The sequence below is a fragment of the Sander lucioperca genome, chromosome 10 (genome assembly GCF_008315115.2).
Source record: "Sander lucioperca isolate FBNREF2018 chromosome 10, SLUC_FBN_1.2, whole genome shotgun sequence".
NCBI classification, from domain to species: domain Eukaryota; kingdom Metazoa; phylum Chordata; class Actinopteri; order Perciformes; family Percidae; genus Sander; species Sander lucioperca.
In genome coordinates, this window is record NC_050182.1 from 38010693 (window position 1) to 38037482 (window position 26790).

Consider the following 26790-nt stretch of genomic DNA (forward strand, 5'->3'; position numbering starts at 1 on the left):
AGAAATGCCAATAAACCAGAGTACGTTTTCCTCCCATTCCCGAATGCTATGTGGACTAGCCAGACTCTCCTCCAGCGCGCTTTGGAGGAGGGTCTGGCAAAGCGAGACTAACCACAGTGCAACGCGGTCATGTTTTCCCGCCGAAGAAGAAGAAGCAGAAGCACCCGCAAAAAATGAAGAGGAAAAATGGAGCAGGCTTCCATTTCTAAACAGTGAAAATATAACAAGCAACATTTATACAACCTTTTATTATTCTCCTGAGTACTTTGTTTCAGGGACGTATTAGAAGTATTTTTGTTTCGGTTTGTTTACATGATGCTGGGCGCACCCACCTCCATCACACAAATAACTGGTGCATCTACTAATGCAACAATACTTTCAGTGAGTGTCCGAAATCTCGTTTGGTCATTCCCTATATTGTTCACTATTTAATAAACAGTTTATAGGGAATAGTGAGTGAGTGAATGAGGGAACGGTTTCGAACTCAGCTCATGATTGTTTCCTACCCCTAACCTAGTAGTTATATCCCTCCTATTATAACTACAATCATGCTGTTTTTGTGGTAACATGAAGCCATTTTTAAAGGTCATGTGTTTTGGAAGGCACTGACAAACAATGTTGTTCTGCTAATAGGGGCGACAGATTGTGACACTTGTGTGCTGCAATGAAAGGACGAGGAATCCACTGGATATCACAAATGTGTTTATCCTTTCAGGAGAGAGGGCACAGGATGCAAGAAAGGTGGCTGCAGAGCCACTGTTACAGCAGTTAAAATGTTATAATAGCACCGTACATCTCTTAAATTAATAAGACTATGCTTGGACTTTAATCTATCCACAGGTTACATTGAAGGGTTGCGATGAACAAAGGGTTAACGCTCACCCCCACTCGGTTCCATGCGACGGATCAAATGGAACAAGTTCATTACAGAGACGAGGCGGTTTGTTCCACTGCATCCATCATCCATCCATCAGCCGTTAGTTCTGTCTCCCAGATTCCCAGAGAACCTGTTGGGACCTGGGAGGCGAAGCAATCAGTCCACAGCCCCCCCCCAACCCACCTCGATGAAGCCGACCCGGCTGTGACCTTGCGGCTGCTGCGTGATTTCATTATGGGGACAGTTGAGACAATGGAGGCAAGGCGTCTTAGAAGCACAGAAAGCTACATGCTAAATGATGATTACATTGTGTTGGCACTTAGTGAAGACGTGTACAGCAGTGGGGAACACAAAATGTGCACATGGTAGACACACAAAGGATCACAGTCTGGGTTTAGAAAGAAAGTCTGATAACTGATAAGATCCCCAGTTCAATAAACACATCTGTCTCGTCAATTACTTATTGAGAACGACACTGCCCTCCGCCTTTCTTGCTCATTGCAATGCATAAAGCCGTTCAGACATTTCAGACATTTCAGACATTGCTAGCGTGATCTTTTCTGTTGAAGTGCTGACCTGTTTGGCTTTCAAACATAGGTTACTGTTACGGAAATGTTCCGTAGTGGCATGACATGACAGAATGTTTTGAGCATTCAGTAGCTCTTTATGTCATTGTTATACATTACGAAAATAACTGCAATGCTTGCACAATATTTGGTACCTGGCCCATGAAGGAGAGTGTGTCATTGCTGGAGAACAGCAGTAAGAATGAACAGTATTCTCAGTTGTCAGGCTCCATGAGTAAGCAACCTTTTAGTGTCATATTTTAATGTAAAACTAACACTTTGTGGAATTTGTATTTGTGTTTTTTAATACGTATTTGGTTTTTAGTCAAGGTAGTATTTATGAGCCAGAGGAGCCACGTTCATATGTGCACTCTGTATGTTAAGTTGAATGACAATAAAATCTATCTATCCATCCATCCATCCATCCATCCATTATTCTATCTATCTATCTATCTATCTATAGATTTTAAAGTGCTCATATTATGCTTTTTGGCTTTTTCCCTTTCCTTTATTGTGTTATATATCTTTTTTGTGCATGTTATAGGTTTACAAAGTTAAAAAAGCCCAAAGTCCACCCTGAAGGGACTTACCATCTCCAACAGAAAAAAACTGTTCACAAACTGCTCTATTGTAGTCCAGCCTTTACTTCCGTTATAAACGTGTCCATTTGCAACACACGCTATAATGCTTACCTAGCTGCTAGCATGGCACTCCCTCATACTCTGCTTCTGACTGGCTAGTAATCCTTACCTTGGTACTGCCCATGCACACAAACATGCAAAAGATTACAAAAGATAGCCACTGTTTTTTTTTACAATCATGACATACAGGAGTTAACCTCTGCTTTCTCATCTTACACATCACACTCAACTAATTACGGTGGCCATTCCAGTAGATTTACTCACTAACATAGTTGTGGAAACACAATAAGCATGGAAACTAAATGCACACTTCCTGAATTACTGCATTACTTCAAATACTAAGTTACTCCTCTAGTAAACTAGTATTCACATGAAATAAAACAATAAAACAGTGAGACCAACAACAACAAAGCACACTGGGTAATAACAAATTCAACACATGAACTGGTTGCTATGGACTCATCACTAGTCATTGTATATTTTAGCATATAGGTAAAGTTGCCGAAGCTGAACATTATCCAAAACTCTCATTTCTCAGACGAGCGTCAATTTGAGAGCTTGCATGCTACCACTCATTCCTTCTCAAATGCTTTGAAAAGGCTGTCGTTTGCACAATTTCAAATCACTGTGACCGAAAGGATATTTGAAGTACGTATTGGCGCCAGAAATCACATTCGCTCTAGAATCTTTGCTAGTGACCCTCAGTCTCTCCACTCGAAAGCCACAGCGCGAGGCCTTTATTTTACTCTCCCTACCCTGCAAGAAACAAGGAAATGAAGGATAAACGTGGTGTGCAGAGGGGTAGGGGCCTGAAGTGTGAAGAATGCGATAATTACGACCTGCCATCACAGGGCAATGCCTGCAGCTACTGTGGATGCACACCAGGACACCACCTGCAAGTCCCAGAGACCGAGTGGGGTCACACATTTGAAAGTTGCCAGAAATTCGACCAGGTGTTAATGTTATGTTACTTACATTTGACATGGTTTATGTTAATGGTGTTTCTGCTGTTGGTTTGAAGCTTTAAATGAACATTTATTTGCTAGGCAACGTGAAACCTTTGAGCTAGTCAGCTTCATTATATTCCAGCTTCATGTCAGTGACGATACTTTGGCAACAGGTAGCGCAGTTAGCCATAGGGTTTTTTGTTGAGTCAGACCAATCTGCTAGCGATGGGGGGCCGAGACTGAGAGCTACATGGAAAAATATGCACTTTGAAATTTTTCAAATGAAAAAGTTTTCATGAATACAAAAGTTGGGTGACTCCCCCCTCCTAGACTAAAAAACATTGGGTGATCCTCCCCTCAATAAAGAATAAAAAGACATGACCCTCCCCTATTTTACTCCGGTGGTCCATTCCATAAATACAGAACGGTCCCTTATAGACTGACATGAAAAGAATGGCGAAAACAAGCTGTAAATATCTTTGTGAGTATAAACTTTGTAGCCTGTAGCCTTTATGTTAATGTGGCGGCATTCTGACCTAGTAATATTGCCATTATGTCCTCGTCGTAGAGTTATTCAGATATGAGACCGACATCTAAAATTGCCAGCACATTTACATAAAAAAGCACGTGTCTGTTAGGGGCTCAAAAGCGCCAGCTAAACATCTCAGTTTTAGTTGTGAACACACACACAAACAAGCTCCCATTAACTCTGCTTGCAGTGTGACCCTGAGTGCAGCTCTATATGAACGATGCAGCTGTGAGGAGATTTTTCTTTTAAAAGCCAGGCGTTGCATCTTCAGTGTTATCAGTGCGCTGTGCCGGGCTCTCCCACCTTCTGAATTATCTTTTTCTTGACATCATAATTCAGTGCACACTCAACAGCGCTGTTTTTCTCCCTCAAAAATCTCATTTCTGTAAATTTGATTTGTTCCTCTTTTTGTTTTCTCATTATCTGCAAAACATGTTGTGTACCTCTCCACCCATTTCTAACCCTCTACAATTTCATAGAGGCAGCAGCAAATGAAAAGTCACACGGCATATCTTCATATGAAAGTGTCCAGGTTCAATTTTCCTCCTTCCCACTTTTCAAAAAATATTTCTAATAATAAATAGGTCTTGGCTGCAATTCTCTGGAAAATGAATTCAGAACATGATGATAAATGTGCATAGAATAATACCCTGGATGATAAAAGAAGGGGACTTTCTTTTAAGTGGTGTACAGAGAGCTGACTTCTCCCACTTTCTTCCTCCATGTACAATATTTTTTACCAGCCCAGCCATTGGGTTATTGGAGATATTCAGAGATTTACAGCATTTATATGGGGATGAAAGAGTTCACGTTTCCATTTCTCTGCTTTTAAATCATCTGTAAAATATGTGGTGATACAGAATAATCTCATCACGCTGGGATCTTCCTTTTTATTTCTGGGCTACATGAAATGCAAACCTTTATTTCTTTGTGATGAGCAATGACATTTCTCTGAAGCTAAAGCGGAATTCATGAGGTAACTTTAAGCTGCTCTATTTAATATTTTATAATTAACATTAGATCAACTGGCTATATGAAAGGGGTCATTCATAGTAATAAACCAGCACAGATTTATCACAAACTCTTTTTGCCTCATTGTTTAGTTTTATGGACCACAAACGTCACTGCTCAGTGTCAGTGCTCGCATCAGCCTGGATTCCAACAGCTGCAGCCTGCTGTTTTCAGTAAAAACTGTGCTCTGCTCCGAACCAAACAGCAGACACAGTTAGAGATTTGCTAGTCTCGCATTGCCAGACCTTCCTCCACAGCACTGCAGAAGAGGGTCTGGCTAGTCCACACAACATTCCGGGATGGGAGAAAAACGTGCTCTGGTTAATTGGCATTTCTATAAACTAATCATAATCATTTTCTGCGGCGCTACACACCGAATGGAGCAACGGTGCCACTGCAAAATAGCCTCGGGAAGGAACTTGTTTTGATGGAACATGTACATTCAAAGGTAGTTTTAGTTTTAGGAGCAGTTAACCATAGTCCTCATAAATCCACCCGAGTTCAGAATTACAACACAAAGAAAGAGGAAGGTAATGGACGTCTGGCCGAAAAGAGTGAAATCCGGTGGAATAACCGGCGGCAACGGAGCAATCCCGGAAGTGGAATGTCGTGGATATAGACTATGTGGCTTGTGAAGAATAGGTCCAATATTTACTTTGATGATTATGGGCCAAAAGAATTGGTCATAAACTGTGTTCACGTTCACTTCTCCCATTGGAATCAATACACTCAGGACCTGCTGCTAGTCTCCTAAAGAGGCGCGGCCGTGGCGGAGCCCACGTGACACATTTCTTCTACTGTGTTTTCGGGTAGGACTGTGTTCAACAGCTTTTTGACAGTTTCTGTAAACACTAAGTCTTTGTTGGCCATGAAAAGGGAATATTGGCACAAACAATTGGCTACTGGCAGCTTAAATTCTAAATCTGTTGGTCAAGCCATCAGCAGTACAATAGAGAAAATGGTAAAAACAGCAGAAAAGGAAGGAGGACAGCTATACGAGGGAGGACAGAGGGGGCATGTAAGATTCAAGACTCTGTGACCTGAGGAACCTCTATTCAGGGCTTTAAAAATCCACTATTGATCCTATTATGGGTGGACGACTTTATAGACAGCTCGGCATCGGAGCCATCAAGAGCTGTATATCTTAATGAATCTGAATCATGGACAGAGAAAGCAAGTTTGTGTTTGTGTACCCGTTCGATCATTGGCTGATGTTTCCTCCTTTGCAAATCAATGAGTCTGCTGAGACGTCTTCATATCTAATCAGAGCTGGGCTGATCCCTTAAACGGACTGGGATTACATCACAATGGAAGGGTCAAGGGGCATCATGCCGGTGCACCAAGGGAAAATGGCCTCGGGAGGAATGAGCCCCTGACCCCTCATCTCCGATCAGTTTTTCCCTTTTACTCCAGATAATATCACACACTCGCCTGAGCACAGAAAATCAATATGCCTCAGCTTAGTTCAAAACCGAAGCTCCTCATTAAAAAAGAGAGGGAGCAAACACGTTGTTAGAGTATTGGTCCAACCCGGCGAGTTAAGCTGCGGGGATTGTTATCACTGTTAAGCAAATAGATCCACAGAGGGAGAGATAGAAAGGAGAGAAATAATAAGATTAACTCCCTGTGCTATTAGGAAACTGTATCTTATTGTAGACCGACGGGGGGAGCCTGCCCCTTCGGAGTGACTGAATGCCCACCTCAGCACATGGGGAATTAGCTAATGTGATATGGAGGAGGTTGAATTGTAAAGCAGAATAAAGATGTGCTCTCTGAGAGTCCTCTAAACATCTTGCTCACAGTGTCACTGCATGCTATTGCCTCCAGTGTTTGAGGAATGCAACGTGATGCACTGGAAGTATAGAATAAGCATTCTCTGGGGTTAAATTTAATATATTAACAATGTTCTGTTTGACAAGGGAATTTTCTGGTGCAACATTAACCCTGATCCAAGGCTGCATAGGCATAGCAGTGCTGCTAACAGCGGCAGCCCTGAGAGCTGATTGTCAAGAACATTGCCAACAATTTGTATTGTAAACAACTTTACCATACCCTAAGTAAATGGTCAGTTTCCATAGCCGTAGATTGTAGGGCTGATGTTTCCGGGTTGTTTGGTCGATTGGTTGGTCAATATGCTCTTGTACAACCTAATTTGTCATTGGTCAGACAATCGCTGGTGTTACTTTCATACAGCTGAAAATGCTAGGCACTCATATATCACGCGCTCCGCGATTCCGCAGAAGTAAAAATGTTGGGTGTCTGAACCATATTGGTCAGGATGGACTGTTTTTATTATACATCCATGGTCGGCACAAGGTAGAATACTTGCTCTGGATGAAGGGAAGGCTGAAGCACGTAGGTAGGGAAGACAGATATATATATATATATATATATATATATATATACGGTCCAGCAGTATTCATTTCTCCTCTGTTGTTTGTTCAGCACAGTACATGTAGAATGTGATGTTTGGTCTTTGTGGTAATTGTACCGCCCCTCCTCCACTGTGAATTGACAGCTGGGTAAAAAGTGACAGTGAGGAGCGCAGCTTTTTACCCAAAAGTGAACATTCTTCAACGCCCTGTGACCAGAAAAAAACTTCCAGCACTCAGTAGAGAAGAAGAAGAGACATTTTTTACACTTTACTGTTGATAAATTACATATTACACACAGGTCAGAAATACACAGACATGCACAAACAGGACCTATACATGCACTAATGGAGAGATGTCAGAATAGACACTCACCGCCGCGTCACGCTGCTGGCGTTTGTAGCATCATTGCAAAGCATTTAAAATGTACAGTGGCTTCAGGAAAAAAGGTTTTGATGGATACATAACGCTACCAGGTAGAGTGCGCTCAGTGCACTGCGGACCATTGAGTTAATATAAAGATATTCTCGCATTGCCAGACCTTCCTCCACAGCTCTGCGGAGGAGGGTCTGGCTAGTCCACACAACATTCCGGGATGGGAGAAAAACGTGCTCTGGTTTATTGGCATTTCTTTAAACCAATCACAATCGTCTTGGGCGGCGCTAAGCGCTAAGCAGAGCAACGGTGCCTCTGCAAAATAGCCTCAGGAAGGAACTTGTTTTGGTGGAACGTGTAAATTTTAGATGTGCAACAGAAAACTCAGATTGGACAGCTAGCTGGATTTCCAGCGGCTCCTGAACATTCCCGGAAATGAAACGTCGTTGATATAGACTAATATAGAGATAAAATGCAGATGTTTTTTCCCTATCGAGCATGAATTGGTTGAAGAGTAGGTAGAATTTCAGTCGACCAAGATTTTTATTTGGTTGAATACAACCGTTATAGATTGGACTTGTGGGAAATGATGTTAATCGAAAGAGATGCTAATTGTTCACTCACTCAAACACTCAACGTACTAGCACCCTCTTGCAGCAGTAAGTGTAAAGTTGTGAAAAATGACTGAGGAAGAATTATGCTATATGGCTTAATGCTTTATGTGGGGGATAAGATTAATCCGTTTCATTTGTTCACAGTTATTCAGATATCACAATACATTTGAAAATGATTGGTTATTGATTGTAACACTTTAACACCTATTTCTAGGTTAAATGTATCATCTAAATGTGTGTGACCTTTGCCTTGTATGGGTGCTGATATGGGTCACAGGTTAGTAGCAGTAGAGTGGATGAGTTTTTCTTCATTGCGTGACCAACCTTCTACAGTAGCTCTTTATAGTAGATTGGATTATGCTGTGGTTTCTGCATTCCAAGAATCTACTCCCTCCCATTGTGGATTGCTCATTGACATTTCCAGATGTGAGCAGTTCACAAAGGCTGTGACTGAGGAGAGAGGCTGACATTTTGTGTCTCTCCGAGTGCTTGACAATGGCTGAGAAGCACTGACATTTGTGAAAGTGCCGCGAGGAGCGCTCCTCAGATTTTCTATTATGAGAAAGAGAGGAAAATTACACATTACACGCTTATATCTGTTGCAGTAATGTGTGCTCACTGGATGTCAGATAAAAATTAAACAGAAAAAGATGAGTGGTGGGAAAGAGGAAAAACAAAGTACAGGAAGAAGAAGGCAACAGAAATAGGAAAGAGAGATGAATAAAGGAAGATGGAAGATAGAATAAATACAACAACCTAGTTGCAATTCTCAAGTGGCTCACTTTGTGAAAGCGTCTTCAGTCTTTTTCTTCTAAAACTCCCTCAACTGCTGCAGACAGCTCCCTGAAGTATAGAAAGCCTTCTGCTGTTGATCTTGGATGAAAAAAGGTACAAACTGTTCTGCACAAACAGACCATTGAATAATAATGACAACACTCTGGGAAACAAATTCACAAGTGACTGTACAAGTTTTGCATGGGCTTACAGAGATAGAACACTGAACAAGGACAGCTGGAGTAGGAATCATATTATTTCACAATTGCATTCCACAATTAAAAACATGTAGTAAACTATTTAAAAAGGCTTAATTGCACATTTACTCAATAATTGATACTTCTAGAAACTATGAATATGCAAATATAGGGATGCCTCAGACCCTGTTCCTCTAGTTACACCACTTACATCATTTAAAAGAAGAATTCAAGCTGTTATAACCATGTGTATTGTATCCACATTCAGAAATAACAGTCTGATGGGACTACTCAGATAAACTTGGATCTCCTAATGCCAGGATCAGATACAATATAAACTGATGGGTGGTGATGGCGCAGTGGATATGACACATGCCTTTGGTGTGGTAGATCTGGGTTCAATTCCCACTGCGATACATCAACCAATGTGTCCCTGAACAAGATGCTTAACACTTAGTTGCTCCAGAGGCGTGCGTCCTCTGATATTTAACATATATAGCAATTGTAAGTTGCTTTGGATAAAAGATAAATGACATGTAATGTAATGTAATGATAATGTCCCTATACAACAAGCACGGGAGGTCTTGAACAAAAACATCAGGACATGAGCACTTTTTGTTTTGTCCTGTGTAATGTGTCATAATGCAAGAAACTGATTGTGTCTAGAACACCTTATGAGCAGAGCTGGATTAAACTTTTGCAGGGGCAAAAATAAGTTGTGGGCCCCTATCGAACCCCCAATTCTTTGTAGTCTTGTTGCGATTTGTACAGTTTTTCCAATGATTAAGCATGAAGAAACTAAAGTCCTGCGCACAATTTATCTGGAATAACTTACTGTAGTAGCAGTTATAAACATTTTAGCCACAGTGTTTCAGTTGTTAGACCTTGGTTAACATTTCACCCAGTGATTTATGATCGTGATTTAACCCTTGTGTTGTCTTCCTGTCAACCTTGAAAAAAGACACTATTTTTCCCGGCGTTTTTGATGCCTTTTTTTCACGCCTTTTTTTTCACAGTTTGTTTTCGCTTTTTCCAACGTTTTAAATTGTTACATTTTTCTTCTACACATTTTCAGCGCTTATTTCTACATCCCATATTTTCTGATATAAAACAAAAATTGAAAACGGGTCATGTGACCCGAAGTCAACACAAGGGTTAAGGTAAAGACCTTCACCAGGTATCAGGAATTCATTAGCCCTACCTTCAGCTGATACATTTTTACCCAATGAAGGTCTGAAGACCAAAATGTAATAAAGCCAGAACAAGTAATAAACAGTGTGCAGGATTATTTGTTTTCTTCACAGCCAATCATTTCTGGTTGAGGTACTTCTCAAGATTCTGGGAGAGCTGTAGTACTCTGACTTGTCTTGGACTTGTTGGCATTTGGACTCAGATTTGTCTCGGACTCGGCCATTGGACTCGCCAAATATTCTAGTTGGTCGAAATCAAGTCCAGCACTACATGCTTTTTTTCAGTTCAATAATGTGAATATGTCAGTTCTTTAGTGACACCTTTGTTACTTGTTATTTTTTACATTTTCCATCGGCAGTCCAAAATGTTCTTGTTACACCAGAATAAAAAGACTCAACATCTAATATGTAAAGTTGTACTTCAGCTTTATGCGACTTAAGTGAAGTAAATAATATTGCCTAAATTGATTATTTTTCTCTCTGTCTCATTTGGACTCGGTCTTGACTCTGTCTCTACTAGTCCTGGTCTTGGACTTGTCTTGGAGTTGACAAAGGTGTATCCTGGATTCTGGCATGCAGAACTTTACCCTGATTCAATGAAACATTATTTTTTATAGAAACTTGCACCAGTTAGGCATATTAACTATAGTAATGATCAGTAAGGCCGGCTCTGTTTTGGGAACTACCCTGGAGCTGTTAGAGGTGGTGAAGAAGAGTATGCTGCACAAACTGTTGTGCTAACTAACCCATAACATAATCTTAAATGAACTCCTGTTCAAACAGTGGAGTGCTCTCAGTAAGAGACTGATTCAGCTCTGCCGTGACAGCTGCCATCTCCCTGTACAACCAGTCCCCTCTGCGTCAGAACAGGGGGCTCACGAGGAGGAACAATTCACATGCAATGTATTTGGCACTACTTGCACTTTCCACCTGACACACGTATATATGTATAGTAAAACTTTTCCCACTTTTAATTAAAGTTATCTATCTATCTATCTATCTATCTATCTATCTATCTATCTATCTATCTATCTATCTATAATAAAGACCTTAAAATAAGATCTTAATAGTGGGCCCCTGTGCAAGGCAGAGTGTCACATAAAAAATAAAATATGATAAAAATGGATGAGAAACATTAAAGCCTTTACCATTTCAGTTTATTTTGGGCTGTAGTGATTAGCATTTTACCCAGAAAATTTGTAATGACCACAAACCTATTGCCACACAGTAAACATGGGGTCTTCCAACCTTGCAGATGAATTACTGACAGAGACATTCATGGCTTTCTCTAGTTTTGCAGTGTCTGTGACATGCTACAGTATGCCATACTTATATATATATATATACATACATATATATACAGTATATACAGTATATACTATGGAGCTAAAAGAGTCTCAATAAAGATAAATGCACACACTACATTCACATATGCACACACAGGATTCATACATCCACGCACATGATTCATAAATACACACACAGGATACATAAATGCGCACAAAATTCACAAATACACACACACAATTTAAAAAGCACAGAAGATTCACAAATGCATACAAAATTCAGAAATGCACACAAAATTCTTAAATGCACACACAATTCAGAATTGCAAACAACATTTACAAATGCACACAAGATTCAGAAATGCACAGGACAGGATTCAGAAATGTATTTCTGATGCACACACAAATATATCTTGATTTACAAACTGCTTGCGGTCTGTGAACTTCACTGCATTTGCACAACTGCTTTCTCTGTGCCATTGCAGGAACTGTCTCCTTCTCAGAGGTCTGTGCTTGAAGGAGGAATGCACCCTATTCTACCTCATGAATATCACTGCCCCTTTTTCCTCATCGTTTCCCATATTATTCAGTTTGCATTCATTGCCCGTTGCCTTTGCGTGTTTATTTTTTTCTTTACCGCCTCCATCTGGCCCTTTTCCTGCCCTCCCTCTCTCCCCCCAAACTTGTCGACTGCAGCAGAGTCTCAGCTGTGATAAAGATGGAACATGCTCTCGGAGCTCGTCATGCTACACTTCCCGTTCTGCAGCGCTGATATTCTGACACTGATCGCCATCAAACTGTCAACAACAGACAGGGAGTGAGGGCCGAGGGTGGGTGGAGGTGCCGGGGGAAGCTAAAGTATTTTTCCTCATAAATAATTTTCACTCAACAGAAAAGATGAGCTGAAGCAGGATTTATTATTAATTTCTGTCTTTTTTTTTCAAGAGACAAAATTGAGATGGATGATGCCTGGTGTTTGCCGGGGCCTGCCAGAGAGGAGACGTGTGAAAGGCCGGCCCATAGCCTGGCGGGGCCCTGAGTTAAGTCGTAGCCCAGTGAGGCGGGATTAGATAAGGCCTTTATTCACTTTGTGGATAAGGATTAGGCTGACATGTTGTTCATGAACTCACTCGAGGGTTTCAGAGGAGTACAGAAGTCATCTTTGCATTTAACACTGTCCAGGCAGTAAACCAATCACAGCAAATAGACGGTGCTCATCTGTCCTTCGCTGTCTCTTTGAATTCAGCAGGAGATTTGTCTGCAATTTACTGTGACATCCTAAGTATTGATCTAGATGCCAGTAGTGGCACAGTGGCCAAGTTGGGGAACTGTAGCATTCATGCGCAAACACATATTATCTATCATGGGCAGATTTTCTTAGCTATGGAAGTCTAAAATCTCTAGTAATAAAATCTATTTGAATTGCTGAATCGCTGAAGGAGGAAGAGCAGAGTGCAAAAGACAAACAGAGCTTTTTTAGCAAACCAAACAGCATTGATGCTACCAACTGACTGGTTTACTGCACATTCACCAAATGGTCTATACAGCCTTCTTCTTCAGTACACTCGTGTTTTTGAAATGTGTCAATACTACCAACTACTTTTGTTCCATTAGGGATAGAAATGATAGTTGGTTTGTCCAACTTTGTTCCAAAGAAAGATATCTTGGCAACTACTGGCCATATTATGTGCAGCAAATAAAGTTTACTGAGCATATTCAAGCTCTTTTAAACATTTTAACAAGTGCCATGTACTTTTGTATAGATTCATGGTTCCCAGACAATATATCCTCATATAGGTCAGACTTTCAGTTCGTTCAATACTTTGGTTTATGACGGGATTCAGACTAAAACTAGACGTGCACTCAGAGAGTACAGACCTCTGTCAAGGCATGCCCTACTTCACAATGTTATTACAGTGTGAATTATTGCCATGGTAGCTCACCTGGGTGAGTGTGCGCCCCCATTTACCAAAAAAGCTCAATCTTTACCCCAGCACAGAGCGTAGTGATTACATAATTTCATTTCATAGTATGTAGTTTCCAGGGGCCATCAATAGTGAGTAACCTCTGGCTCAGGAGAAGTGTGACTTTGTTAACAAGTTGATTCAGATACCATCCTATTGTGGTAAATTGTTTGATTATTGAGAGAAAGACATTTCACTGAACCAGATGATTTAACTGATCTCCAATGGAAACCCATTTACGGATCAGTTAAGACTGACGGATATACTTAAGCCGCAGATGTGGTTTTTGTGTTTTCCTGCAAGCCTCGTATTATTCATTCTGTTTGTACTGTACCACATACTGTGTAGTACTTTCTTGTGTAACGTGAAATGCTCCTGAAAAGGAAGTACAGATTTCTGCTAATGCCAATACCACCCCCCTGCCAAGCTCTGACTGTTATTTAGGGTCGTAATGATTACACTGACTTCAATGCTGCTACCAGTGTCATAATTAATTATTTATAACTTCTGAGGGGGTTCAATCGATTGGGGAGCATGTGGTGGGGAAAAAAGGGATTGATGCATGGTCTTATTAAGACCTGGCTCTGTGCTTACAGGACTTGTGTCCATACAGACAGGACAGGGACATAATGGATCCATCTCAACAGTGTTTGTTGTGTCTTAGAACCACCAGGAACTCAATATCCTGTGGCTCAGGGCACCTGTCAGTCACTGTGCTTGCTGAATACCAGGGAAATGTTCTACCAACCCTTTATGCTACAGGATCATAACTGCTTCAATGGATACAGGAGCTTTGTAAATACAGATATTTTTATCATATCACTCTAACAGGGGTTCTCAAACACATCAGTCAAAGGTCTGCATCTGATTTTTATTCCAGGTCAAAGGTCCGGAACATTTGGCAATAACGTTTGGTCCGTTTTTTGAGCTTCATGCAGTAAAAGTACAGCAGTATTCTTAGGTTCATGTAGTAAAAGGAAGTTTTTGTCTCTTCCACATTTTTGCTTGGCGTTGTCTGTTTTCTTTTCAAAAAATATTCTCTCTCACTTTTGCGATTTTTGCCACATTTTCGTCACTTTTTGAGGTTTTTGTCCCCTCTTTCAATGTTTATGTCGCCTTTTTTTCAACGTGTTTGTCGATTTTTTTCGTGTATAGTCACATTACTAACAATGTATTGATCAATAGAAAATGTATTTCAAAATAGAATATACTTCATAAGGTATTGTATTCATAACACAAGGTATGGGCCGGGTCCGGATTGACTTGCCATTTTGTCCGGATGCGGACCTTGGTCCGGACTTTGAGAAGCCCAGCAGAACTTGATAATTCTGTGACTTTCCTTGAAATTCATGTTTTATTTTAGGATTAAGATAGACATCCTTTTTTCAGGTTGATGTAAATTCCTTAATGTCAACATCAAGCCACAGTTTGGAATAAAGTGAAAGACAAAAATGATTTAACAACAAGAAGGTTTTTGTCGGTGTCAGTGAAAGCAGAAAGACGGTTATGCTACAGGATAATGACCCAAAACTATCTATCTATCTTAGAAATGCTCCACAAAAAGAAACCTAAAGCGAGGCATTCACAGCAAAACATCCAAGGAACCACAGGGGAACTAATACAGTTTTGGAAGGAGGAATGGGCCAAAATTCCCTTTAAGCAGTGTTCAGGTCTGATCTGCAGCTACCGGAAGTGTTTTATGAAGTTAATTGCTGCCAAATGAGGTTCAACCACGTATTAAATCCAATGATTCACTTACTTTTCTACAAGCACTGTGAATGTCTATTGGGTATGTTCAATACATCCATGAATAATTATAATTGTTTCTATTTTATTAACGTTATCATGTTTGTCTATACATGTGAATTTGAAAATTATTTTATGACCAAATAAACAAGAAAACCAGGTAATTCCAAAGGGTTCAATCTCTTTTTCTGGGCACTGTATAATACACTAATGTAGGCTATGTAGATAAACTCTAAATTTCTTTAGGTGGCGCTCTTTTCTTCATCTGTTTAGCCATGTTGGCTATTTTAAGGTGGTTATATTCCAGTTAACCCTAACCCCAGCACTAGTTCAATCATCAACAGGTTGGAGCTGGATTAGAAAATTCTAATTTGTTCAGAAGGGAGTAGGGGTTTCACAGAATAGTCGACTATTCTATCATCAAAGCTACGAATCGACGTGTGCATTATTGTCAAATATTCATTCTTCTGTGGTTTTTACATGGTGCAGTAATAAAGTATTGGCAATGTATCTTACTTCAGATTTGCAGCAGGGGCGATGTGGGAAAACATGTCATAGTTGTTTTGTGTGAACTATGACAATGCAGTGAACTGCAGTAAAGCAGTGGACATGGATCAGAATGGAGCAACGCAAATAGACAATCAGTGCGTTTACATGCACTGCAGTAACCAGGGTATGGTTATGCCAGTTCTCCCCATATACATGAGCGGGGAAGAATGGTAAGAATGACGGGTGTAACTCTACCTCCGATACAGTAGGTGGCGCTCTGACAACGCGCAACTGGTCAGAATAAGGCTTTTTCTTCCAGTCAATCTATGTCAAAATTACACCGACCGGCCGCTAAATTAGTTGCCAGATGACATTGACATTATCTGTAACCAATGTCGGCCAGTGTCGGTTGGAATTAGCAAGCTAGCTAACTAACCACGTCGATCACATCGGGCTAGTCGGTTCCTCCACTTCTTTGCCGAGACACCGTTGACAGCCCCGGAGTTGGACCATCTGTTTAGCCAGCTCCTGTTGTCCGCTGCTAGGCAGGGATTGAAGCAGATGAACCGTAGGCTGCTGCTGATCCGAGCAACGCTGTTATATAACAAACGCCAAAGGCACGTCACCAAGTGTCAGTATTTTATGCAGTGGGAGAAGACAAGAGCATAATGTCTCTGTGAGTCCTGTATTCACTGCGCACATCCATCTTAGGCTTTGGCTCAGCAATAAACATGCTGGATGCCAATCAGGGCCCACCTGCCAGGCTTGGACACTCTCTAGACTGTCATAACTTTTTTCTTTATTATAATATTAATGATTGCACACGTTTCATGAATCAGATGTATGGTTTTCTTATGTTTCTGTTATTTGCAAGAATAAATAGAGCATCTGCAAATGAGGCCCACTGTTTGAAAGTATCCCAGAAAGAGGTTGGGAATATAATTTCTAAAGGGAGGTTGGAAATAGAATCATTTAACATTTTAAAACTAATCCCAATCCTAACCCAAGACTAACTCTAATTAAGATTAGAACAAGCACAGTGTTCTCACATTGAAGGATTTTCTCTTTTTTCTTTCTGTCCTCAGCTTCATTTCCATATCTCCGTGTCCATGCAGACAAGCGAGCAACTTTCTCATTAGACTTCATGTGTATTCCTATTCATGCTTAACTACTTAGACAGTCACCTCTCTAACACCGATTCACCTTCCTGCAGTGATTCATCTACACATTTACCAGATTCCTGTCAATGGAACTGCAGAGATTCTCAGCAGGAAAACACAAGGTTTCTTCTGTGTGAACAGAGCCATTCCAAACGCTCAGCTTTCCAATTATAGAACATCCCGCTTAACTGATGCTTATTAATTCCTTCAAACTCATTATGGCACGCAAAATAGGGCTTTCCCATGAGATGAATACTAATGAAACTAGAAACTTTTCGACAGTGCCGCTGCTGTCAGAGGTCTTTCTATTTAGATGTTTACTTTAGGCTGCCGCACACAGACAAAAGAAAAAGCCCCTGGAAAGAGAGCATTTCTAAAAAGTCCACTGGTGAAATCATTGTAGGGAGCATTGATCAGAATCAGTCTGTCCTGTGGTAATCGCTTGTGACAGGGGGGGGAACCTGCAGTACTCGTGCAATGGTGTGTATGGATCATGTCTAGACTTGAAGAGGGTCCTACAGTAGAGTGCTTGTAGTTGGAGTAAATAAAGCTCCCTCTGACTGACACTGAGCCAGCAGGGCCAGGCCATAGGGCTAACCCAAACAAAACACTTCAATCACTCTTTGTTGCTCTCCACTGCTCCTCAAGGGCTTGATTGATTGATTCGCTGGCCAATCAGAGAACATTGATCTCAGGACCCCCCCCCCCCCCACCCAGCCCCAACTCACCGGGGCCTCCTCTCTGTCCATTCATCTGCTGGCTGTCAGAAGTATTCACTGGAGGATGCTCTTTTAAACACACATCAGCTTTACATTGCCTCATATTGTTATTGAATCCTCCCTGGATCTGGTTGATTTTGCTATCATGGGGCTCATGGTTCATTCATATATTGTGTCAGGATATTAAAAGCTCGCTTAGTTACGGTATTGAGCATATGTGGTTTTCACCTGCATAGACAGTGTTGATTGTTGGAACTGTTCCAGGCTTGAATGGACATAAAACTCTCCTGACGGAGTGGCCAGGATAGCTCAGTTGGTAGAGCAGGCGCGCATATTCAGAGGTTTATTCCTTGTCTTCCCCCCTCTCTCTCCCCCTTTCGTAGCTTTCCTATCCATTAAAGGTGGAAATGCCCAAAAAATAAAAAGAAACTCTCCTGGTGGAAATCAGTACAAAAGTGAGCAACTGGATTGGAAAATGACTGTTTTTTTCTGATAAAAATTCAAAGTCAAATAAAAACCTGGGTACAACATGAAAACACAAGGAGATTAGTCTAGTACAACTCTCAAGCATTTTGGCAATAATCATCTGATCGCTGAGCTTAACGTTTGAACCGGATTCACATCAAAATCCCCACCTCTTTTACTTGAAGCCATAACCCAGTTAAATTGGAACACATATTTCACAAACATACTGCTGAAATCAGTGTGACTTCATCTTTCCACTATGTCCATTTAGGATACACGTCCATAAATCTGCTCAGAAATCCTGTTAAAATAGGCATTCTGAAAAAATTCAGATGCTGCCTTGTAATCATCATTCATATTACATTTATTTAGTATCAAAAGTAATTCAGGTAATTGCTGTCTGTACATACAAAAATCTAAATTTCTTTCTAAAAATAACCTTTAAACATTCGTTAGAAATGGAGAAAGACTAAATGTAAAAATATTACTTTTTTAATTAAATGTTTTGACAGAAGTAATGTTCAGAATGTCCCATCAACAAAGTTTCTCCACTGACTCTCCTTCATCCATTCGTTGACAACAATGTTGTCATTTAGAATATTAATCTGAGCCTGTCAGTGGCAAAATGAGCACTTTTGTGAAGGTAAATACAAGCTGGACAATTGCCCCATTAACTTACATTGTAGCTCGTTTTACCGCTGCCTACTGCAGCAATCTCGCTTAATACTGGACCAATGTCAAAGATTGTTGTTCCCATCAGTCACTTAGACACAAACACATGGAAAATAGGGTCCAGGTTGAAAAAAACAGTAGTTACCCTTTAAATTATCCAGGAGACTGCCATGTTTGTATGTTGATGAACATGAGGATATCGGTAAATGATCATTTTTAAAAGGCAAATTTGGAAAAAATACAACCAGCAACCCCTCCCACTTTACAACTCTACTGACATCTAATCCTCCCAAACATATGAACACGAATCCCAAATGAAATAGGAAATAAAGTTATCAGTTCTGACTTTTATAGTGCAACCACTCCAAGGTTGCTTACTGAAGCAACCGCTGCATCTGACTTAAATATCATACTGGCATTATTCATCATCATCATCATCATAGCTTTATTTGTATAGCGCCTTTCATACACAGAGTGCAGCTCAAAGCGCTTTACATCCAAAACATTCAACACAACTCTCGCAGGAGCACATTTAAAGCACGCAAACAGTATATTTGCACTGTTGCACTGGTATTTTTTGGTATTATTGACCTGTAAACATCACTTACTTTAACCCAACATGATTTTCATTTAAGAGACGCACCACACAGAAACGTAGAGTGCTCATAAATGGCAATCAATGGATCGATAAGAGAGTGGTGCATCTTCCCAGGGGAACATCTTTGAGTTAACTGAAGAGGGAAAGTGTGCAGCAGTGCAGTGTGAATATTCCAAAAATAGACAGTAATAAGGACACGTTTTCTCGTTACTTGTTATGTTCTTACTATTATTATTATTCATATAGTGCTAATTAATTGTGTGGTAATAACTTTCACAGCTATACTGAATTTTTTTAGTAACAGGTTGTGTAAAAGATGCACTAGAGTTACCAGTAGGCTACTACTCGTCGTTTGGTGTCTTACTGGACAGGGACCAGGACAATGGAGGTTTGATATCAACTTCACATGGGTTATTTTAGACTCTTTTTAGGGGGGCTTGAGCTTCATCTTAGCCCCCCTAAAATTTATTATATTAAAACACTTTTTTTTTTAATCAATTTTAGTGTTTCAAGTTAGAGTATGCAGTAAGTTTAGCTAACTTGTCTGTTAGTGACAGAGGACAAACAATTACAGGTTCAAAGGGCTTGAAACAGGTTTAATATCCTGTGTTGCTGACGCCGATGCTATGCACCTGTAACCCAGTAGTAGTAGTATGTTCCCTGTGTACAGCAGTAGTAGTAGTGTGTTCCCTGTGTACAGCAGTAGTAATAGTATGTTAGGCGTTAACAGTTTTGCATGCACTATATCATTGTCGCATTCTCATTAGGGGCTGATCCTAGAATTGCCCCTGCAACTTCATCTCCGTGCATTCAGCAGAGATACTGGTGTGTAATTACCTGTTGTGTTTTGTTACCTGGCTTGCTAACCACTGGTCACTCTATATTCAGCTGGGGTTTTACAGAGTAGGAGAGACAATTTTAGTAACTCCAAAGCTGTTTTACATTTTGTCTTTTGCGGCGTCTTGCTTACGTTAGCTACATTTAGGAATCACCTGGGTTTTAAATAGCTCGCTAGCGCCGGACGAGAGCAGTGGAGCCTCTCACTCTCTCTCTCTCTCTCTCTCTCTCTCTCTCTCTCTCTCTCTCTCTCTCTCAAATGCGCATAAAAACAGGTGGTTAGAAACGCACTGTGAATTTCCGGAGGTCTAGATCAGTGGTTCCCAACCTGGGGTCCGGGCACCCCTCAGGGGTACACTAGAATATATAATTTATACAAAAGTCTATAAAAACTATATATTTTTGTTCTCGCTTAAACTTGTAGTCAGGCTACTTAGTAGGCCAAACCTCCGGGACCTCTTAACCTGGGACCCTTGCTGTCATCAGGTCAGCTGCTAGCTGCTATCATCCTAGTTTTTCCTGCCGCCACGGCATCACTATTTTATGAATGAAACATGGCGGAGAAACGTAAAAGTGCTGATAACTCCTCTATCTGGGTCTATCTGGAGAGTTACCTCAACTTCGGTTTCGGGGGGGGGGCTCAGCTTTTCTTAGACATGAGTAGGGGGGGTGCCAAGGAAAAAAGGTTGGGAACCACTGGTCTAGATGCAGTCATCATGGCTAAGCTAGGTGTTGATGGTCAGTAGAAACCTATTAATCCACAATGTCTCCTTTTTTAACATGCATTAAATACAGAAGATGCATGATGTGTCTGTGGCAAGGAGTAGATGGAAATGGGCTGGTACACTAAACTAGGAGACTAAGTAATTGGAAGCAGGTGTGCAGTAGTTGTGGGGATACATTGACTGGAACAGGAGGAAAAACACTGAATGCAGGACAGGATTTGTCGATGTGCGACTGTTAGGGCTGGTTATTGGTACTCAATACCTTATTGATGGAAATAACCCAGTACAAAGTAGTATTGAAAACTTCTTCAGTCAAACGATACCAACATTCAATACTTTTTGTACCCAGATCTATAATAAAATGACTATTTGTATGTTTTTTCTCGCAGTCAATTGAGCATTTAATTTAGCTGGAAATATTTAGGGAAAATATTTTAAATAGTAGATATCACCATGAGACGTCCCCAGTTGATAACATCTTTTTTGTACTACACGTTTTCTGAAATGTATGTTTAAATTAGCAAATGGGGCATTATCTTATTAAATATGTGCTCATTTGCATACATTTCCTGACCATAAATCTAAACATTTGATGAAGCCAGTTTCAAAATTCTTGTCTCATTTTGTTGACAATTAGAGTCAAGGTTTTTACAGATTTTGGACATCAACTATTTTCGCTACGTTTTTAGGTATGTTGTTACATAATCAGGTTATGAATGATGTATGAACACACCCCCCACAGCTTCGAAATATAGATAGGAATGAAACTGCAAAGTTTGGTGTATGTAAGTGCTAATGAAGTGGAGATTTCTGTCTCAGAGTATGAGAAACACTCATTTGTAGTAAACGGCCTTTAAAGGTTAAAGCTAGATTTTAAAATTCATACATTTTGAAGACACTACAGGTGAATAGAGTAAAACATATCGGCATCACTTCAACGGTTCTTGTATTGGTACTGGTATCTTCTTTTTGTAATACCCAATGATCCTGAGAAAGACCGGTGTTCAGTTGATACGTCTCGTTCTTGTTTTAATCCTCTAGCAACTATAGTTAAAGCTTTTTAATGTTTTGCACTGTAAAGATGCAAAAGGCCTTGGTTTCCCTTTTTTGTGGACAGCACTAAGGGAGTGTGTATATTTGGGGGAAGAAATCCTTTAATCTTCTGTCTAATTATAAACTAATTATAAAATGTGTAAGCCAATTTCTTCTGAATAAGCCAGGTTACTGATTGAGATGCTTCTTCCTACTCTTATTTTTAGTATTGGCTTCATTTAATCATGACTACTGGCTATTGTTAAGCATCTTTTCCAATTAAAACAAGTCAACCTTGATAAATCACTAATCACTTGTGTCTCTTTCTTTGACAGGGGGGATATTTGAGTCCATTGAAAGCGGCCCGTCAGGTGCTGAGGAACTAGCCTTTAAATTTGCTTTAAACACAATCAACAGGAACAGAACCCTACTGCCAAACACCACGCTCACCTACGACATCCAAAGGATAAACATCTATGACAGCTTTGAAGCCTCCAGGAAAGGTATTTATGTGTTTGTGATTGGAAGATCTGCCTCCGGTGTTGGCATGCTCCCGGCTGCTGTGTATGTATAATATGTGCGAGTGAATGTGTGTGTGTGTCCCATATGCTATGCCATAGCTGCTTTGCATTGTAAATGTATTCCCCGTTCGAGGCTTACGAGCTGCAGTGGCTTAGATTGTGACAATTATAATCAGGCGAGGGAGAAATGGCTGAGCACTTCAAATGTAAACAGAGGGAATTGATTGGTTCCAGGTAATGACTCAGCGGCAGTAATTCATAGAGAAGACCTGTTTGGCCCCCAGAGACAGCCAATAAAGTGCTATAATCTATCAGTTTTGTGTGTGCATCAGGCTGACATTTCAAGTCTCTTATCAATTATGGGCTATTATATCCTGTCTCAGTGATTTAGCCAACTCCCTAATATCAAATAAGGTGATTAGAGGGCACAGTCGAGCAAATACAAAGATGTGCAGTTGTTTGTATGTCCTCCGAATAATTTCATAAAAGCAAGCTCAAATTGGTCACACCTTAAGCTTGCGCTTTTTATTGAGGAAAGGTAATGTAGTAGAGGTTGTGGAATCAATATCAGTAGACATATTCACAGTATATATATATATATATATATTTATAAATGTTCATACACTACATGGCAAAAATATGTAGGTATCTCTTTTCAAAACCATGGGCATTAATGTACCCATGCTCAGGCTTTTTTTTTTGTAGCCACAAGAGCATTAGTGAGTTTGGCCACTAATATTGGCTTTAAAAAGTTTAATCTGTAACCTATGTTCCTGCTCTTATCTTGATTTTTTTTAGTATTAGTATTTTTGAGTACAGGATAAGGCTGGTGTTATTCTATTGTTTCCTGAGTGTCAACAAAACTATTTTGGCACAAAAATATTGAGCTTCAATTAAAAAAAAAGACATTCCTCAAGCAGGAGAAAATAATGCATTTGTTGGGGACTATTTTCGGTTGCGGATTATTTCACATTTAGAGCTGTTACGGCACAGGTACATGGGTAATACTAATACGATGTTTTGTTGTTAGGTCTAGAGGTTTTAATTACCACAAAGGGCATTTTAACACTGTAGATTCGCTGTGATTCGGGAGTGAAGTTGCAATACTGTTGCATTTTTTTATGTGGTTCGATTAGCATTCGCACTGCACTTTGTCAAGCGCATCAAACTGTCACACAGTGAAAACGGTTGAGTGAAACCCGCTGACACTTCCTGCTCTCAGAAATAAGGGACACTAAATGCATGTCTTGTCTTGGGTTTTCTGGTCTTGCTTTAGTGTTACTAATATTTTAGAAGGAGGTGAACAACATGAGCAGCTGACAAGACAGTGAGTGAAGAAGAGGGCGTGCCATGATGAGAGATTATGATGTGTTGTCAGACTGACGACGGGCAATGTATGGTCAGCATAAATTATGGATTTGAAAAGTTATTTGAAAGTTATCATGAAATCATATATGAATTGCAGGCTAATAAATGAACTGTTTTTTGATTAACTTCCTATATTTGGGTCCATATTTAAACCAATATCAATCGTCTTGGGCGGCGCTAAGCGCCAGACGGAGCAAGCGCCTCTGCAAAATAGCCTCGGGAAGGATCTTGTTTTGGTGGAACATGTGTACGTTCAAATGTAGTTTTAGTCGTGAAACAGAAAACTCAGATTGGACAGATAGTCTAGCTAGCTGTCTGGATTTACCCTGCAGAGATCTGAGGAGCAGTTAACCATAGTCCTCATAAATCAACCAGAGTTTAAAATGCCAACACAGAAAGCTGAAGGTGAGGGACAGCCGGCGGAACCTCTGGCGGTACTGGAACAATCCCGTAAATAAAATGTCATCAATATAGACTATTGTCAGACTAGCTCATATTAGTTAAGCACACCTTCTCAACAAATGGGAACCAATCAACAGAAAAAAAGAATTTTGGGTAGCAGGACACTGTCTGTGCTATTGAGTTAATATAAACCACAGTGTATTTGTTCATGGTGATGAAGGAACATGTCACCCAGTGAAGCTCATTAATGTGTTTTTGAACAACAATGGAGTTCTATGGCATATGCTGCATCACAGTAGTAGGAAGCTAACTAGTCAAATATTCCCCCTCTCTAGCCTGTGACCAGCTTTCTCTGGGGGTGGCGGCCATATTCGGTCCCTCTCACAGTTCCTCGGCCAATGCGGTCCAGTCCATTTGCAATGCCCTGGGAGTGCCACACATCCAGACCAAGTGGAAGCACCAAGTATCGGACAACAGAGACATCTTCTACGTTAGCCTCTACCCAGACTTCTCTTCCCTGAGCCGGGCCATCCTGGACCTGGTCCACTTCTTCAAGTGGAAGACGGTCACTGTGGTTTATGATGACAGCACAGGTAAGAGCACTTCCTCTACTTTTACTACTGTTGTTTTATTCCATCTGTCTGCTCTGATGTTGTCTAGCAATTACCAGGAGATTGTCTAATGTTTAATCCTGAACAATTTTCATATTGCATATATTTTTCCTAAAATGTATTTTACAAAAATGTTTTTAGTGTTCTGCTAGTCTCGCATTGCCAGACCTACCATACAGCATTCTGGGATAGGAGAAAAATGTGCTCTGGTTTATTGGCATTTCTTTAAACCAATCACAATCACCTTGGGCGGCGCTCAGCAAAGGACGCAATAACGGTGCCGCTGCAAAATAGCCTCAAACTTGTTTGGGTGGACCATGTGTACGTTCAAAAGTAGTTTTAGTCGTGCAACAGAAAACTCAGATTGGACAGATAGTCTAGCTAGCTGTCTGGATTTACCCTGCAGAGACCTGAGGAGCAGTTAACCATAGTCCTCAGAAATCCACCGGAGCTTAGAACGCCAACACAAAGAATTTTTTTTTTTTGTGTTTTCTCAAGATGAAAAATAAAAACAGTTTTATATATAAGGGAAACTATTTGGGAAATAGAAGACTGAGAATTATAGCAGCGTATTTTACCATTTGTAGATGTTTCATCTTTATTGGAAGTCAGAGAGCTTGTGAGGCTGCAGAAGACATGCTTGCCTTGTTACTCAGGGAAGCAGGCCTTGTTCAAACCATCCTATTATTGCAGTCCAGGTCAGCAGGTGACAAATACGCCAGCAGGCTGGGTACATGTACCATATGCCAGGGGTCAGGGTGTGTGCCAGCCTGAAGACAGGCTGCCAGGCCTCCCAGAGCTCCATCCAACAGACACACTGGGACCAGTTTGGCCTGTATCACAGCACTGCGTGTTTACTGTGTTTAGCATTAAGGTCAGCTGAACTCTGCTTTTTCATTTCATATGCTAGTTAGATTTGCTAGATTACAAACTAGCCAAATTATCAAGAAAATCTGCAAACAGAGATGCAGAATATTGCAGTTTATAAATTCATTCATCTTATTTTCAATGGTATTATGTTATAATTGGAAAAGAGGTCTCCAGTCACAGGGCTAAGGCACATAGGCAGATTGACAGTGGTAGATAGTAACTTAATACATTTACTCAAGTGTTGTACTTCAATTTTAAATCCTTATTTTGATTACATTAAACATTCTCTAACACTTTTTAATTAATGGTACATGAATTATCATGTGTGTATATTTTGCATGTTTGTGTGTGTGTGTGTGTGTGTGTGTGTCCTTGCCCTGCAGGTCTCGTATGCCAGCTTTAGGGAGGAATTGATTGTCGCTGATCCCGCCACCTCTGTTAATTAAGTTGTAAAGTGGACATCGCTGGTTCACTATGGGGTTAATAGTGGCTTGATTTTCTGTCTCGGTGATAGGAAATGAGATCCTGGCTCGACCTACAAACGGCTTTACCTTCTCATTGTCGCCATTTACACAGATGACCTGATAGCGAGGACAGATAGCATTGATGGTGACCACTGAGGGCAAACAGAAATCTGATTTGATTGCAGTTCTTGAAGAGGTTCAGGCAGGATTCTATTTCATTTAAATCGTTTTCTTCTCTTGTTTCAGTACGAGAGCCACATTGCCTGATGTACTGAGCAAAGTCAGTGCAGCAGAACATTTATATTATCATATAATTCTCATGGGTTCTCCCCCTGACCCCCCCACCCGCTGTTCTAAATCGTGTCTGCTTTTCGGGAATGGGATATATCACGGCGGTAGGAAACAACCTCTCTCTTTGTGCTGTTTCACCACCAAGCGGGAGCAAACAAGCAAATCAATAACCGTAATGGGACTCCTCTAACGGCTCAACTTTATAATGGCAAAACTGAGATGGCAGCAGTATGTGTTATAGCTCTCCCAGCCAGCCATAACATCCATACAACTACCTGGAACACTGCTGCTGCTGCTACTGCTGCTGCTGCAAAGTTTGATTAGGCCATAAGGGAGAACAGGCTTCTATACAACAAAACACTGCAGAAAGAACTGCTTCTTTCTGCTGTTCACAGTATGGATACATACACCTGTCAGTTACCAAACAACACAGTCTATGCTTTCAGCTTCTGAATTGGAAGGATTTGCTGCTTTTCT

General features: G+C 40.5%; 1 protein-coding gene across 2 annotated transcripts in view; it reads left to right on the plus strand.

The window, feature by feature from the left end:
- The window catches only part of grik2 (glutamate receptor, ionotropic, kainate 2), a 299478-nt gene that overhangs the window by 72518 nt on the left and 200170 nt on the right, over nt 1–26790 (plus strand). For both annotated transcript variants that reach the window (XM_036005960.1, XM_036005961.1), the window contains exons 3-4: nt 22122–22289; nt 24413–24670. In XM_036005960.1, coding sequence (XP_035861853.1) covers nt 22122–22289; nt 24413–24670 — 426 coding nt within the window. The remainder of the gene's footprint in view (nt 1–22121; nt 22290–24412; nt 24671–26790) is intronic.